Source organism: Hakea prostrata, unplaced genomic scaffold (genome assembly GCF_041222555.1).
Source record: "Hakea prostrata isolate BN-2017 unplaced genomic scaffold, UWA_Hpros_2 contig_75, whole genome shotgun sequence".
NCBI classification, from domain to species: Eukaryota; Viridiplantae; Streptophyta; class Magnoliopsida; order Proteales; family Proteaceae; genus Hakea; species Hakea prostrata.
This window is the reverse complement of record NW_028291194.1, coordinates 111,170-128,993: the sequence shown is the minus strand read 5'-3', so window position 1 is coordinate 128,993 and position 17,824 is coordinate 111,170. Positions and strand designations below refer to the sequence as shown.

Below are 17,824 nucleotides of genomic sequence, written 5' to 3'. Positions count from 1 at the left end.
TATGGAATTGCAAGCATTGTTGGGTCAACTATAAAAGGTAATAGAGGTTTGGCTTCCATTGAAAACGGATTGCAGCATAAGTGCAATCACGAAATAATCACACGTTGGACAAAACCAATCATTATTGCATATTTGTATGCCCTTTACTTGGATCTGGACTAGCTACATATTTACAACTGATACCATGAGGTTTCTTCAAACACAAAATGAACTAGATTCTCATGAAATAAAGCAAGTACATACCAACAAGTTTCTTTTTATTACAATGAATGAAGGAGATCTTCATTTAACAAATAACTTCTCTACTCTAACTTTCTTTTATCACAGGAAATGAAGGAGATCTTCATTTTACAAATTTATTTGTTTCCTAAGACTTTCTATAAAAATAAAAATAAAAAATAAAAAAATTTTAAAAATTATTACATCATCTTTTTAGTTTGACTATAGAGGGAGAGCAAGTCATATTAAGCACAAAAAACTTGTCCTCCCTTCAGAAAGTTTTGGCAAATCTTTAACCAAAATTTCCTATCTGGTTCTGCAAGCTCCAATCTTGATTTCACATGCTCAGCAAAATCTTTCTGTAGGAAAATCAAATAAGAAAGTAAGTTCTCCTTCAAAAAGGAATTAATCATGCTAATGAAGTAGCATAAAATAAGTGATTGTTTACCTTTATGGAGTAGTTGTTGGTAAGACGATCAATTATATTACATAAGATGTCTTTGGTGTACTCCGGATGGCCTTGAATGCCTAATATGTTGTGGTCAAGAACAAACATCTCCACTCCTGTCTGGTCGGAGAAAGCAATCACTTTGGCACCCAATGGAACCTCTCTTACCTATTCCGTTGAGTTAAATGTCATTAATAGCTATCAAACTTCCAAATTGATATGAAATGAGATAATAAATTAAGCACCATAAAATTAGGAAGTCAAGCAATTATGTTGAGTTTTAAATTAGGAAAAGTGAAGTCAAGAGTTTGAATCCCTTTGGGGCCAGGGACAAAGAAACTACGTTAAGAATGTAGTCAAGGTGCATGTAAACCAGCGGGAAAGAACTTGGACCTAGAGAAATAAATGTACGAAAAATCCCTACTCTATGTAGTTCTCAGTCTTTCATCTCCCTAGAGAGCACCCTTTTACAAGAGGGTGAGCAAGACTACGTAGATGGAGAAGAGAAGGTGAGCAAGACTACGTACCTCATCTTGGTGACACTCAATAATGGTAAGAGCGGATGGAATCTCCTGTAGACCATCGAAGATGCTACAGGGCGGCAACTCCCCTACCATGTTTACTTCCCTCAACCCAAGGTCCCATCCACCTGAAGCTCTATCAACCTTACCGCCAAGTGCTCGGCACAAGACCTACTCAATGAAACAAACAGAACAGACCAAGATGTAAGCGCTAGACGAGGAAGAGATGAACTTTTTAAGAAAGTGCAAGAAGAAGCTCATTAATGAAAGCCTATATAAAAGAATACCTGATGGCCAAAGCATATCCCCAGCACCTTCTTCCCCATGGAGTCCAGTTTACGCAGCAAAGAGCAAAGCTTCAAGATCCACGACTCATTTCCATAAGCATCATAAGGACTACCACTGATTACAAAACCATGATACTTATCAACGTCATCAAAGTCAGGGAACACTCCATCGACAACACTAAACATATCCCATGTTTCGCCTTCATCTGCAAATGCATTCAGAAACACATTGAAGTACCCACCATACACTTTTTTCACATAGTCCGAGTCCCTGGCAGCCATCAGTAAAGCATATCTCTTCTCCCCAGCAGCTTCCATCCTCAAGAAACCAAAAGGAAACAAAACAGAAATAGACAGGAATAGAAGCTATAGACTTTCTGTAGAGGATTCAGAAACGTTCGAATTGATGTGAAAAAGAGCCTGAACGAGGTGGTATTTATAGAGGTGTAGTACGTTACCAGGTTTATCCTGTGCAAGGAATTTTTCAAATGTTAGTTTCCTCAGTTGTTTCTTCTGTCGCCTGTAACTTGGTATACAAAGTCGGCTTTTTATTTCCTTCTCTTTTCTTAATGTGAATACGAACCACCTCAGGTTGGCCTCTTTATAAACCGTCATCTGTTACTTATTCTTGGTTTTTAATCGACCGATTTGAAAAGGATAGATCTGAGTCTGTCGTCCTGTTTCAGTCACTTTTTATATTTAATTGACAATAATACCTTAACAGAAAAGGTCCGACTGATTCTTGTGGAAAAAACTAAGAACTGATGGTGGTGGAAGAAACTTCATCTTCCCTCTTTAGCAAAATCCGAAGAAAAATTTTTTTTTTTTTTTTTTTTAAAGTGTTGTACTTTTTTTTTTTTTTGGTTTTTTTTTTTTTTTTTTTTTTTTTTTTTAAATGTTTTTTTTCGGAATCTCGCTCGTCCTTCCCTGTCACGAACCTGTAAGATACGAGCTCGACCTTGGGGGGTCGAGGTATGTCTCCGACGAACAAGTCAGTACCAATAATAAGATTTCAACTACTCAATGGAGAACTCAAGTAATTGATCACTCAAAATATGAATACCTGCCCCATAGTGTTTTACCTGAGGTGTTTATATAGAGTATAGTGATGGAGTTATATTTGGAATATGACTCTAATGAGAGTTGCCATAGGAGAGTAACTCTTTGGGAGAGTTCTTTAATCTAACTGGAACTCCTCTGTGGTTGTTGGTCGGTAGGACTCTACCCTTGTGAGGTTTCTTATCCTGTTAGGTTGATGCTGTTTATCACTCTGGTCGGTCCTACCATGAACCGCCTGGTCGAACTCTACTAAGTATCGAACCTGGTCGGATCGTGCAACTGCTGGTTCAAACCGGGAGATATAGAATGACCATTTTAGTCATTAACATAAGCCCCCCAGTCCCTTGTGGTCGAGAACTTTGTGCTCGGTTCAAGGGAGTATTTTTTCAATTTAAAGGATGCATGGTCGAACCGATCAACACACTCTTTATCGAAATTTGTAACGTCCCACTCATGAGTAACCGTCATTTTTGCGCGGAAGCCGAAGCACGTTCTTCAAAAGTGTGCGTGTTTTGACACGTGTCATTGCTGTCACGTCGTATTAAATGCTCGCAGGATGATGAAGAGACTGTTGATCTCCTACCGTCCACGTGATGCTCTTGTCGCTCGTTGGATGGGGATATTTGGATGGTTTAATCCTCATCGTTCTTTTAAGGGATTCAGAAGGCCTTTGGATTGGAATCTTTTTCCAATATATAAAGGTGATTGTCGTCTCCTTCCTCATTTCTTCCTCTGTGTTTTACAAATTTTCCCTCTTGCAAGTTTTTTGAAAAACGAAGTCTTCCTCTTGCGATTGTTTGAAAAAACGAAGTCTGTTTGTCCCCCTGTGGAAGAGTTTACAACTTTCGTTTCTTCTTCTTTTCTTCAGGAAAGCTTCAAACGAGTAAGTCTTCTGCATCTCTTTTTTCTTTTTTCTTTTCTGTTGATAGTAGTTGTAATGGATAATTTATCATAGGTTATTTTGCCTATGTAAATTGAACAATTGTCAATGGTATTTTCCTCTTTTTGTACCAAGTATACTTGTTCGGTATGATACCATTCTTGGCATATTTTCCTCCTTTATAAAGTTTACTTGGTCATGGGAATACCCTTGTTCGGTATATATGTGCTCGTTCTTGTCATGCACTTGTATCATTCCAAGCCATGCTGTTCGGTATAGTAAGGTTTGTTCGGTCATGGACTAAATAGGTGTTCGTCAACAACTGTTCGTCCATAACCCCTACCTCCTAGGCATGATAACTTGGTATGTCTTTTGAAGTATTCGTGCCTAAGGAATGTTAGGTCTTTATTGCCTATTGAGTGTAGGTCTTTTTCTGCCTAAGTAATATCTTAGGTCTTTTGTGCCTTAAGATTCGTAGGGCCTTCCTAGGAATCTTAGGTCTTTTTTGCCTAGGTTTTTTTTTTCTGCCTGAGATTTTCAGGTCTTTTCTCTTCTCGAGATTTTCGGTCTTTTTTCCCTGCTCGAGATTTTCGTGTCTTTTTCTCCGCTCCGAGATTTTCGGGTCTTTTTTCTGCTTGAGATTTTTAGGTCTTTTTTTGCCTGAGATTTTCAGGTCTTTTTCTGCCTGAGATTTTCAGGTCTTTTTCCGGCCTGAGATTTTCAAGTCTTTTTCCTGCCTGAGATTTTCAGGTCTTTTTTTGCCTGAGATTTTCAGGTCTTTTTTTGCCTGAGATTTTCAGGTCTTTTTCTGCCTGAGATTTTCGGGTCTTTTTCCCGCTCGAGATTTTCGGTCTTTTTCTCTCGAGATTTTCGGGTCTTTTTTCTCGCTCGAGATTTTCGGTCTTTTTCTGCCTGAGATTTTCAGGATTTTCAGGATTTGTCATGTTCACAACTTTCTCAGATGCTATTCTTATTGATAGTATTTCCTGAGATTGTTTGAATTCCATGATCTGGGGATTCTGTCGTTTGTTTCTAGATCTTGTAAATGATATGCTCCGCGGGCGACTTGTCGTATAACTATGTATGGTCCTTCCCAATTTGGGGATAACTTCCCTTGATTGGTTGGATCTGAAGCAGCTGTTCGGCGAAGCACCAGTTCGCCGGGCAAGTATCGTTCATTTCGAACCTTGGCATTATAATATGTCGCTATCCTTCATTGATATTCTTCAAGTCGGAATTGGGCTTTGTCCCTTACTTCGTCAATCAGATCCAGATTGGTTTGCATTCCTTCGATGTTTGCCTCTTCTTCAAATTCTATTTCTCGAAGTGATCCAATTTGGATTTCTACTGGGACTCTAGCCTCTGCTCCATATGCTAGTCGGAATGGGGATTCTCCGGTGGTTGTTCTGGGAGTTGTTCGGTATGACCACAGTACACTAGGTAGTTCATCTACCTATCTCCCTTTGAGCTGGTCGAGCCTCTTCTTGAGCCCGTCGAGCATGGTTCTATTAGTAACCTCGACCTGGCCGTTACTTTGGGGGTAAGCTACTGAAGAAAATCTATGATCGATCCCTTGTTCTTTGCAGAATGTTGAGAATGCTGCATTCTCGAATTGCTTTCCATGGTCAGTTACTAATATTTTTGGAACTCCATATCTGTACGATACGTTATGTTTGACAAAACGCTTCATCTTGCTCGGTACTGATAGTTGCAAGGGGTTTAGCTTCTACCCACTTTGTAAAGCGAGTCTCTCGCCACTACTAAGTATTCTCTTCCTCCCGATGCTTTAGATAACTTCCCTACCAGGTCTACTCCCCACCTTGCAAAAGGTGTTGGGGATAGAGTTGATGTTAAAGGAACTGCAGGGGTATGGGAAATCTTTGCGTGTGCCTGGCACTTGTCATACTTCTTAACGAAGTCTTTGGCATCTTCTTCTAAGGTCGGCCAATAGAATCCTTGGCGTATAATTGTATTAGAGAGTGTTCGGGATCCTACATGAGATCCCCAGGTCCCTTCGTGAACTTCTCTTAAAACATTTGTTGCTTCTAATGGTCCCAAGCATCTTAGAAGTGGTCAGGTGAAGGATCTTTTGTATACTAGTCCGTCCCTGATCGTGAACCTGGTTGCTCTTTGCCTTATTGCCCGAGCAATTTTTTGGTCTTCTGGGAGTTGATCATTGTCAAGATAATGTATGATCGGCTCCATCCACCCCAGCTCGGTTGAAATTTGCATGTGGTCGACCTTGTTTATGCTAGGGCTATCAAGCTCTTCAAGGTTGATCACTGGTGCTTGGACATCCATTCCTTCCGTAGCCAAGCGTGATAATGAATCAGCCTGGTCGTTTTCAACCCTTGGTACTTGAGTCATTTCTAGCTCTTTAAAGTACTGTTTGTAATTGTTGACTAGGTTCAGGTATTTCTCCATCGTTCTTTCTTTGGCTCCATAAACTCCCTTCACCTGATTTACAATCAGCTGTGAATCACTTTTGATTTCTAGATGTTGAATGCTTAGAGCTTTGGCCATCCTGAGTCCTGCTAACATGGCTTCATATTATGCCTCATTGTTGGATGCTTTAAACTTGAAGCGAAGGGCATATTTTATTTCAAATCCCCCAGGACTTTTCATTAATAGGCCTGCTCCACTTCCTTGTGAGTTGCTCGATCCGTCCACGAACAGAGTCCATCTTTTGATCGATTCTACCCCTTGCTCATCCTCCTCTTGACTTGTTTCTTGTTTTTCAACAATGAAGTCTGCCAGGGATTGAGCTTTGATGCTTGGTCGGGGTTTGAATTCTATTTGATGTTCGCTCAATTCCATTGCCCATGTCACCATCCTTCCGGCCAAGTCTGGTCGGTGAAGGATCTTTTTGAGTGGTAAATTCGTCATCACTGTAATGGGATGAGATTGGAAATATAGACGGAGTTTTCTGGCCGTTATAACCGGTGCCAGGGCTTGTTTGTCCATTTCTGGGTAGCGAGTCTCGGCATCATTCAGGACATGACTGACATAGTAGACAGGTTGTTGTATGTTACCCTCTTCTTGCACGAGAATTGCACTAACAGCCACCGACGAAGTGGCTAAATATAGTTGTAGCTCCTTCTTTCTGGTCGGCATAACGAGCAGGGGTGGTCGGGATAATTTATCTTTTAGATCTTCAAATGCTCCCTGGCATTCATCATTCTAGATTTTTCCTTTCTGACCTGCTACCTGCTTTAAAATTTTGAAGAATGGCAGGCTTTTCTCCCCTGATCTAGAAATAAATCTATTCAGTGCTGCCACCCGACCAGTTAGGCATTGGACTTCTCTGATGGTTTTGGGTGCTTTCATATCCAAAATTGCCCTGATTTTCTCAGGATTGGCTTCGATTCCTCTTTGGGATACCATGAACTCGAGGAATTTACCCGAAGATACCCCGAAAGCACACTTTTCAGGATTGAGCTTCATCTTGTATTTTCGGAGTACTTTGAATACTTCTGCCAGGTCAGTTAGATGATTTTCTTTTGAAATGCTTTTCGCCAGCATGTCGTCCACATATACTTCCATATTTCGACCAATTTGATGTTTGAAGATTTTATTTACCGCTCTTTGGTATGTTGCTCCCGCATTTTTTAGACCGAAAGGCATTACTTTATAGTAATAGTTGTCCCTATCAGTCATGAATGCCGTATGCTTTTCGTCCCTAGGATGCATAAGGATCTGATTGTATCCTGAATATGCATCCATGAAACTGAGCATTTCGTGTCCTGCTGTTGCATCTATAAGAAGATCGATTCTTGGTAGTGGATAGTGATCCTTTGGGCAGGCTTTGTTGAGATCTGTGTAATCAGTACACATCCGCCATTTCCCGTTTGCTTTTTTGACCATTACCACATTGGCTAGCCATTGCGGGTGGTTTGTGCGTTTTATAAAGCCAGATTGTTTTAGCTTTTGCACTTCAGTTCGAATGGCTTCATGTTTTTCAATGGCGAAGTTTCTTCTTTTCTGAACAACCGAAATTGCCTGTGGATCAATACAGAGTTTATGCTCAGCCACCTCCCTGTCGATCCCTGGCATTTCTTCAGCTGACCAAGCGAAAACATCAGAATTCTTTCTTAGAAACTCAGTGAGCTCTGATTTGAAATCTGCTTCTTGTTCGGAACCGATCATGGTACCTTACTCCTTCTGGTCGGGATTGAAGTGGATTCTTTCTAGCTTTTCCACTGGTTCAGCTCTTTGCAAGGTTTCTTCATCACGGTCGTCCCTGACTTCAATGGTCATGGTCGAGTTCGTCCTTTTCTTTTTCCGCATGTAGTCGTTGTAACTTTGCTGGCTACTTTTCTGGTCGGCTACACATTCTCCAATTCCCTCAGTGGTCGGGAATTTCATCTTCATGTGTAGCGAGGAGACCACTGCTTCAAGTGCGCAGAGGGTTGGTCGTCCTATGATTGCATTGTATGCTGATAAATCTCGTACGACCATAAAATTAGTCTGTACGATTCTATCTCGTGGGTGATCTCCAATCCGTAGCTCTAATCGGATCGTTCCTTCTGCTCAGGTTGATGATCCCGTGAAACCATAAAGCTGGGTTTCGCATGGGACGAGCATATTTTCTTTTAGCTTCATCTTTTTGAACGCGTCTAAAGATAATATGTCCGCTGACGATCCAATATCCACTAGGACTCTATGGATTTCAGTTCCTTCCAGGAGAATTTTCACTACCAAGGCATCATCATGAGGGATTGTGATATCCCGTAGATCCTTGGAAGAGAAAATTATTGGCTCAGTAGATATATTTTCATGGGTTTCAGTATTCCCAATATATCGTACTTTTCTTTTTGCTTGTCGATTTGATTCTTCTGTCGGACCACCAAATACAGTATAGACTAGAGATCTTTTTCTTTGTTTTTCATCCGCCTCAGGTCGGCGTTTGGCCGGACTTCTTCTTTCTTCCCTGTGGCTCGACCTTTCTCTCTTCGAGACAGGGTTGTTCTGTGGTCGGCCATCTTCTTTAGGTTGGATATACTTCTTTAAGTGTCCTCGAGAGATTAAGTTTTCTATCTCCGTCTTTAGATTTTTGCAATCGTCCGTCCAATGGCCGTGATCTTTGTGATATTCACAATACTTTCGTTTATCACGTTTCCTCTGGTGCTCGGATTTTATCCGGCCACTTCATATGTCCTTGATTTTTGATTTGCATCAAGATTTCGGATATTCTTGTATTCAGTGGTGGAAGATTACTAGTCTCTTGCTTTTTTGGGGATTCTGCTCGAGCTTTCTTGGTCGAGCTTATCCCTAACATCCTGGTCGGTTGAGCCCTTTCTCGACTGCTTCTTCTTTCGGCCCTTGGTTCTCTTTTTCGAGATTTTATGGTTTCCGAAATTTCTGCTTGTTTATAACATCTTTCATTCAGTTCCGCATATGTTTTTGGCATATCTTGGAGTAGTCGCTCTAGCAATCCTTCATGAGTAATTCCTTGGTATAACGCATGAAAGGCAATTTTCTCGTCCATGCTTTCAATTTGCATGGTAAGATTATTGAATCTTTGAAGGAAACTTCGGATAGATTCCGTTCTACCTTGTTTTATAGCAAACAAAGTGTCTTCTCTTTTCTTCAATCCAACTCCTCCCTGGAAGCGCAGCACAAACACTCGCCCTAGTTGGTCGAAACTCATAATCGAACCGCTTGGCAACGCCAAGAACCAGTCCAATGCGGAACCGGTTAAAGAGGCTGCAAAACTTTGGCACATGGCGGCCTCATTATGCTTATAGATTGACATGGTCGACCTGTAGCGAGTGATGTGACGTTTTGGACATTGTGATCCATCGAACAATATGAAAGTTGGGCATTTGAAGCTTTTCGGTATTTCGGCCTCAGAGATAGCTTGGATGAAAGGATCCTCTTTTAGAAAAGCATATAGCTCATCTTTCTTTGGATCGTTTAACTTGTTTACCTTCTCGTCTAACTCTTTGATTTGTTTGCTCAAACGCTCTTCCCGCTTGCTTGGTCCGAACTCAACTCTTTTGTTTTTTGGTTCTTTGAGAGGATTGTTGCTGCTTCCTCGATCATTATCTTCGTTGATCAGAGGATCTTTATTTGGAATTTCTTTCTCAGATGCCAGGGACTTCTCGCCTACCTTCTCTTTTAACTTTTGTCCGTTTTCTAGAGATGGTCGAGGAGTTTGAATCGGGAATGACTAGGTGGTTATTCTTGCTTCCCTCAAATACTTTTTGAGTATTTTTAGGGTCTCGCATTCGGGGCAATTATATGACCCAAGGCCATCCCGACTAGTTCATTCAAGGAGGATATTTCCTCTCGAAGCTTTGTATGTTCCTTCTGGAGTGTCTCAACTTGATTTGCTAATGCTCCTTGAATCGGGTGTTCGGGGTTTTTCTCCCCTTGATCGGGATTTTTCTCCACCTGGCCGGGATTAATCTCTACCTGATCGGGAATTACCGATTTTTCAGGTTGAGGGTTTCCCTTCGAAGCATCATCATCAACCTCCTTTTGGTTTACGACCTTCGCCTTTGATCGCACCATGACTTTTTGATGCAGTTCCATGCGTTGGAAGTCATGCATGACCACCGCTTGTTCATTGTGGGAACCATGTTTTGAAATTGAAAAATACATCTGTAATTTCTCAACAAAGTGTCTCTTCCCTTAATCTCCATAAAACCCAATAAATAATCACTGGAGCCATGTGATTTGATTTTTGGGACAGAATTGATGGAGCATAAATAATAGCAATTTCATTATTTAAATGATGAACAATACCAGCAGTGTAACTATGCATGTAGCATTGAAAAAAGATAATGAAAGCATACATGTACCATGACATTTGTCAACAAAATTGGATTCTTAACATACTTATGGTCTTTTTAGAGTCATGCCAAAAGCACGGTGGCCATTTTTGTAAATCTATTGAGGAACCACAAAATCTCATAAAATGAACTCGATCATGGTGCTGTAGTAACCAGACTAATCTATCACCTCATCAATGTAAGGTAAAATATCTTAAATCAATGGATTTTCATCCAATGAAGCTAAAACACTTTTCAATGAAAGAAAGTGCATACTTTATGTAAGACCCAATTCAGTTTTCAATCAGATCCATAGGATATCATCTCCCGGAAAGAAAGAGAAATAACTGAAGTCAATTATATATGTTCTGAAGAGAAGTACCTACATCACCTCCATGGTTGATGTTTGATCGTTGATGAGATGGGAGAGAACTGTAATGTCGAAGTTTCCTTCAAGCATGCTGTTAAAAATCCTGGTCCACAGCTATCATGTTGAGCTTCAACGAGTCCATTGTAGTGATGAAATTCTGCACACACTCAGCCACGCTTGCCGCGGATCGTTGACGAATAAGCAGCAGCTGCTGCTGCCAGGTGTTCAACGGTGGCAGGGACATACATCTCCCGCTCGCTCGTTTCTTTGGTAGCCATTGCATTTGAATGCCAGGACTTTAAATTTGAATGTCTAGGTTTTGCTTCGGCAGAGGTGGCGGAGCATGATCACAGGTGGAATGCGTGGAAGGCTAGCTTGAAGCATAATTACTTCAATAATTGCTGGGCCATCATCTCATCCTTGCTGCTGTGCTCTTGTTGCTTATCCTCCCTAGTTGATGCTTGATTGTTGATCAATCATACTCTTCTGAAGACAGGAATTTTTGTTTAATTGATTATTCGTATCGTACAAAAGTCATGAAATCCTTGACCAGTAAAACGATATGCATGAGATCGACGGTAATCCATCTCTAAGTCTTCAGTTCTTCAAGTAGTCACCGATTTCAATAGAGCAGTAGTAGATTGACACCAGGCTCTAGCGTTATAAGTGCATATCTATCTTGCCAATAACAACAAAATCTCTGCCCAGATGATTCCAAAGCAACAGCGATGGAAATCAAGAAGACCATACTCCGTTAGGATTAAATCAGAGGAAAAACGCTACCGCATCCTGGAGAGCAGCAATCGCTGAAGTATTACTTCCGGTGAGGCTTCTCTTTCCTTACATCTAAAGGGTATTTTGTATTTTCACAAATCAAAGCACGTGGTTCTCTTCTCTGCAATGTGATTTTACGAACACCAAAGCACCCAATGGTTCTGAATATACGAGTTAGTTTACCAATTTTAAAAAAGGTAAAGTGTGAATCATACTTCAAAAAAGGAAAAAATCCGATCGCATCTGTTTTTCAGAAAACTGAGGGAGTTCCCATCTAATTGATTTTGCAATCTTACGGTTGGGAGCAACGGATACACTTATGGTTGGATTACTCAAAAGTAATTTGAAGACAATATTACCTTACAAGGGAATTTGATCACCTCATTATTATTCAAGAGGCTTGATTTAGCATTCGTGATATGATCTGCACGGTGGCTTTTTGATCAAGATTCCCACAGACGGCGCCAATTGTTGATACGGAATCTCGCTCGTCCTTCCCTGTCACGAACCTGCAAGATACGAGCTCGACCTTGGGGGGTCGAGGTACGTCTCCGACGAACAAGTCAGTACCAATAATAAGATTTCAACTACTCAATGGAGAACTCAAGTAATTGATCACTCAAAATATGAATACCTGCCCCATAGTGTTTTACCTGAGGTGTTTATATAGAGTATAGTGATGGAGTTATATTTGGAATATGACTCTAATGAGAGTTGCCATAGGAGAGTAACTCTTTGGGAGAGTTCTTTAATCTAACTGGAACTCCTCTGTGGTTGTTGGTCGGTAGGACTCTACCCTTGTGAGGTTTCTTATCCTGTTAGGTTGATGCTGTTTATCACTCTGGTCGGTCCTACCATGAACCGCCTGGTCGAACTCTACTAAGTATCGAACCTGGTCGGATCGTGCAACTGCTGGTTCAAACCGGGAGATATAGAATGACCATTTTTTTTTTTAAAAAAAAAAAAACACCCCACAAAAAAAGAAAACTTCTTTTTTTTCTTTTATTTCTTCTTTTCCCCCCCCCCCCCCCCCCCCCCCTTTTGCCCCCCCTTGGGGTTTCGCTGGTTGGTGAAACTAGCAAAATCCAAAATGTTGTCAAAATTTAGGCGACATTTGCAAGGGTTTGGATCATCCTTTTTTTTTCTTCTATAAATAATTATATTAGAAAGAGATACAAATATTACCTTATGATTTGATTTCTAAGAATAAATTTATAGATTTAGTGAACCTTATTTTATAATTTCAAGAGCAAATTGCACTAACACCCCAAAATGGAGACCTTAAAGCACTAACATCCCACTTTATATTTAAAAAGCTAAGAGACCCCAAAATTAGGTATTCATGGATATATTTGTCAAATTTGTCATTAAAAACCGTTCACACATTGTTTATTATAGAGATAGTTTTAAAAATAAACAGTGACTTAACTGTTTTCAGTGATGAATTTGATATCAAATGAAAATCCAATTTTGGGGTCTCTGTGCTTTTTAAATATAAAGTGGGGGTGTCAGTGCTTTAAGCCCCCATTTTAAGGTGCTAGAGCAATTTGCTTTAATTTCAATTACATATTTAATTTTTTTGAGAAAATGGAGCTTTTTATTGAAGAAGGGAAAAGAGAAAGAAAAAAATTACAGTCTGCAGAACTTCTTACCGTTGATATCGTTCTTAGCAAGGGAGGACAACATCGACGGGATAGCATCTACAGAAAAGAGTATTTCCTGGGACGAATTTACATATCTAGCTAGGAAATCCGCACATGTATTAATCTCTCGAACATGTTGGACAAAATTACAAAGATTAAAATTCCTTTTAAACTCCCTAATCTCCATGACTAAGTCGATGACCCTCCAAGATGTAGAGAAAAATCCATGTATTGATTGGATTGCTACCATCTTTGTTTCCAATTATAATTTCAATTAACCCAACATAATTTCATTTGCATATTTGTTTCCAATTATGACAACCTTACATAATTTCAATTGCATCTTTGTTTCCAATTATAATTTCAAACGTCACTTTTAAATTTTGGTTTTCAGTTAATGTTATCAGTTTCTAATTATGCATTTTAATTTTCAATCAACCTTACTGTACTTTATTGTGTTTCCATCAATCAACCTTACCTTTTGCCCTAATTTCGTATATAAGTGAAAAAAATTGCCAAAAAGTTTGTCTAACCGAAAAAGAAAAAAGACTAAAAATCACAGAAAAATAGCGAGAAATTGAAGAACTGGCGATTTCTTGCTGGTTTTTTGCCAATCTATGGCATATATTGTATCAAAAGAACATCTTGTGCTGCCTCCTTCTGAAACAGCGAAACATTGCCGAGTTTCGGCGATATTTTGCCCAAAATTTTTTCCTTGGTCTTATCCAGCCATGAGCCCAAATACGGGTTGGGTTCAAGATTTTGGCCCTAACGGGGTCAGAACTGAGGGCTTGGTGTAACAACCCCCATATTTCTAAACCGAGATCTATATTTCAGGTCCGAGAACCCGAAGGTGTAGTCGGGTGAATTTGTGGAGTGTCCAGATTGAAGTCCATGATCCATACCCTGAACCCATAGATCTGGATCCTTTATCTGAAGAGCCTGCCTTGGTTGGATTTTGGAATTCTGGAAGTCAAGTGTTGTTCGGAGATGTCCGGAATGAAGGTAAGATCTCCCCCATCTCTTCTTTAGGGCTAGGTTGGCCTTGGGTATCAACCCCCTAGCAAAAGCACCCTTGTATGTCAAATTACATGGGGGCGATTGCTAGTGGCGGTCGATCAAACCAAGCGATCGCTTGGAGCGACCGCTCGATCTGTTTTCGGGGATTTTGCCCTATTTTGCCCCCTGACTTCTATAAAAGGCAACCCTCGTCTAGTAACGAATATTTTATTCGTGGTTGCTAAATTTGGAGGTTAGACTGCTGCGGGGAAGTTCGAAAGAGACTCTGGAGTGCTGGCAGTGACTTGGAGATTAGTCCTTTCCTTTTCTAGACTTTCTGGCGGGAGGTAATGAATTAATCCTTTGTTCTTTACTCTCTTTGTTCGTTAATTTAGTATTAACCCACCCCCTCGTCTTTGTGGTTACCCCCTTGGATCATTTTGACTCTCTTTTCTATCTACTTGAGATGAATTAACTGTAAACCGAAACCCGATTTCATGAGAAGGTTAATCCAGTCAAGAGGAGAGTTCTGGGTAATCTATTGATAGTACCTGTTAGTTTTCCCTCACCCTTTTGGGTTAGGGAGTATTAGATTCGAGACTTAGGTCAAGATTACTCGAAATCCGGATTGAAAACGAGTAATCAGAAGCCTGAGTTTCGGATTGAAACTCACTGTTTTTTGGGCGGTCACTAGTGGCGGTCGCTCAACCTAAGCGATCGGCCCAAGCGACCAGTGGTAAAACAGAGACCAAATGGTTTTTGGTTCTGATTCAAATTGATTCATTTAACTTATATGTTACTGTAACCCTGTGTATAGGTAATCACTGTTTGAAAGAAAAGTCATATAATAGTTATCGGATTTCATTTTACGGTCAATCTTACTTATATACAGGTAAGGACAATTCATCCTATCTTTTGAATAGACTTGTAATATGTTAATCTAGTGTATATTTGAAATCATATTTCTTTATATATGTTGTTGTTTTTATGTCTTATATAGAAATCATATTACTTTACTACTGTTTGTCTTACTTGTATACATATTGTGTTGATTATGAATGTTATGTATGGATGGTACTTGGTATATGGTTCTGATGGATGAGGTATCTATTTTGGGATATCTTAGCTAGGGATATCAGAAGGCTGTGGAATGGGACACATGCCTGCTGATGTCTCCAGCATTGTCTTTACTATTTGATGGCATTATTTAGGTAGAGTCTAGATTTGCATGGTTAGGTACCCCACATGCTACTACCCTTTCGGTAGGGGGATTGAAACCGAGTGACCCGTGATGACAGTGATGTGACTTTGTGGTCCACTGTTAGTCATATAAATGGTAGGGTTGCATATGTTAGGGTAGGGCTCATGGATGTCCAAGGATCGGACCGTGTGTCGTGAGGTATCATGAGAGCATCCGCCCCAATAATATGTGGATGACCATAGGTTTAAGGAGTGGAGTCCAACAGCGGTAGCCAGTCCGTGAGGATTCTCTCTCTTAGGTTGCGAAGGATACTTAACCAAGTTGGTTGGTGCCATAGGGGATGTATCTGGACTTCATGTAGATATGTAACCAATATGACCTTGCATTGGATTAGAAACCCCGACATGCGCCAGTACTCATTACCAATGGTCGTGGTAAGAGAGTGTTGACTTAACCCCCAGCCATGGAATTGAGAGCCAAGTGTGGACTTTCCCCTTTTTCCCAGGATCCCTACAAAGGTAGCCAGTCCTTGCCGGATCAGAGTGATGAGACTTACCCAGAGGAGGGCTGGTGTATAACTTAAAGCATGTCAACTATTAGAGACCTGCATAGTTAGAAATCATAGTATCATTCATATTTTGCATTCATTCATATTATTTATGTATCTTGGCATTGTTGGATAATTGATGGGATTTGTGATTGTTTCTTACTGAGTTCTCTAGAACTCACGTCTTTATTTTGTATTGTTTATTAGCCTACACAGAAGAAGGAGTTATACAGGAGGATGGACTGGTTTCCTATGAAGGAACCATCCCGTATGAAGAAGATGTGGCACTGTCAGTGGGAGATGGAAATAGCATGTGCGGCAGCTCTTGCAGCTGCATGGAGTGCGCTTATCGCACCTATTGATGGTCAGAGACGGAAGGTGGTCAGAAAGTTCGCTCGGCGAATAGAGTTGAATTGGAGAACACCTTACCTTAAGATTCATGAAAAACACTTTTTAGATTTAGAAAAGGAAACTGGGAAGAAATTGATATAACTTTTTGTTTACTTCCGCTGAACCCTTATTCATTTTATTCATCATTTCTTTCATTTATTATTGTTATTGGAGTATTTTGGACTCCTGTAATTCATTTAATTCAGTTATTGAATAGTCTTTGCTTTTGATTATCTTTATTTGTCTTAAATATTGTTGATAGACTAAAACCTTGGATCTTGTGACGGATCGCACCCACAAGTTGTCGGGCGGGTAACCGAGACCGGCGGGTGGGGTGTGAAACTTGGAATTAGTCATTGTCCTATGCTAGCTAGCCCTAATCCTAATCTTGATTTTGGCTTTGAATTCAAAGGTAATCCTGACCTGGATTGTTGTCTCTAGTCTCAACCTTAATTTTAATCAATTTGACAATAATATTTACCCTCATATTAACTTTAATTCAAGCCCTAATTTTGATCTTGATGCATTTCAACCCCCACGGCTCCAATTCTTCAATTTTCTCCGGGATTTTTATCATCAAATTTATTAGTAGCTTGGAAGTTCCATCCCTTCTTTAATTTACTTTTAATGATTCAAATTTATTAACAGGTTATATTATGGAAGTTTTATGATTTCTTTTTGGTGCATCTAATTGAGATATTATTGACATTAGATTTAATAGTGGTGACATGGATAGTAAATGGTAGATTGGAAGTTATATTGTTTTTATTTATTTATTATATCAAATGATTTTGTTGCGTCACAGTTATATGGCTGCTGCTCCCGACTAAACCTCCTCTCATTCTGAAGACGATGAGTCCTGCAAGAAAGGTTAGACATGGGCCGACTAGAATACCGAGCAACTGCCTCCGATGGCTTAGTTAGACAATGAACAGGTTAAGGTCTCGTGCAAGAATTACACAAGACTATGTTCAGAATGTATTGGATGCTTACTAGAGGGGTAAGTCCTTATTTTTATACTGTAAGTGTTATCTTTTTTGTACTTGGTAAGTTTACATGGCGAGGGCTGTTCTTTCTCCTGGGATTATGCCTCCTTGCGTTGGTCTAGCTCGATCGGTTACTGAGTTGCCCTTCCCAATTGGGAGCGGTTGCCATACAAGTCTAGCGTACATTACGCCTTGATCAAGCTGGTCGATACCCTTCCCGACTGCATGGCATGTGGAGCCCCGACCGGGTCAGACCCGATCGGGTAGGAAACTTCCGTATCACAAGCCCCCTAACCTGAACGTTGTTTACATCATGTGGGATAGCAAGGGAGCTAAACCTTCGGGTGTATTTGACTTTCCCGCTCCCTATTTTGAATGGTCTTTTTCATATGATACCATTTCATAACCTGCCAAGTTTCTAAGAGAGTACTGATTATCCATGATTGAGGAAACTGTAGGTGAACACCCCGAGGACAATCATATGTAATGTAGAGAAAGCTAGGTTAAGAGTGAGAGATGTATCTATGGCTGGAAATTTCTTGTTGTCCCATGTCATATGTTCTGATCAAGTAATCATTTTGGGTGTGCCCGGGCTTATGAGAGTCGGGTGTGAAGTTCCCGTATAACAAACAAAATCATCTTATCCTGAATGTTGCTTTAGTTGTTCAGGATTATAAGGGAGTCTTTCCGTCGGGTGCATTTAATGCTTGGTGTGAAGTGACTA

The 17,824-nt window shown here is 40.2% G+C and overlaps 1 protein-coding gene across 1 annotated transcript; it reads right to left on the bottom strand.

Annotated features, from left to right (window-relative positions):
• Positions 1-464: 464 nt before the first annotated feature.
• LOC148998987 (gamma-glutamyl peptidase 5-like) lies at positions 465-1,851 on the bottom strand. The gene is made up of 4 exons (XM_089141561.1): positions 1,476-1,851; positions 1,195-1,359; positions 668-835; positions 465-578 (listed from the first exon to the last, which is right to left on the bottom strand). The coding sequence occupies exons 1-4, from the start codon at positions 1,791-1,793 to the stop codon at positions 465-467; spliced, it is 765 nt and encodes a 254-aa protein (XP_088997687.1). The 5' UTR covers positions 1,794-1,851.
• Positions 1,852-17,824: the final 15,973 nt, after the last annotated feature.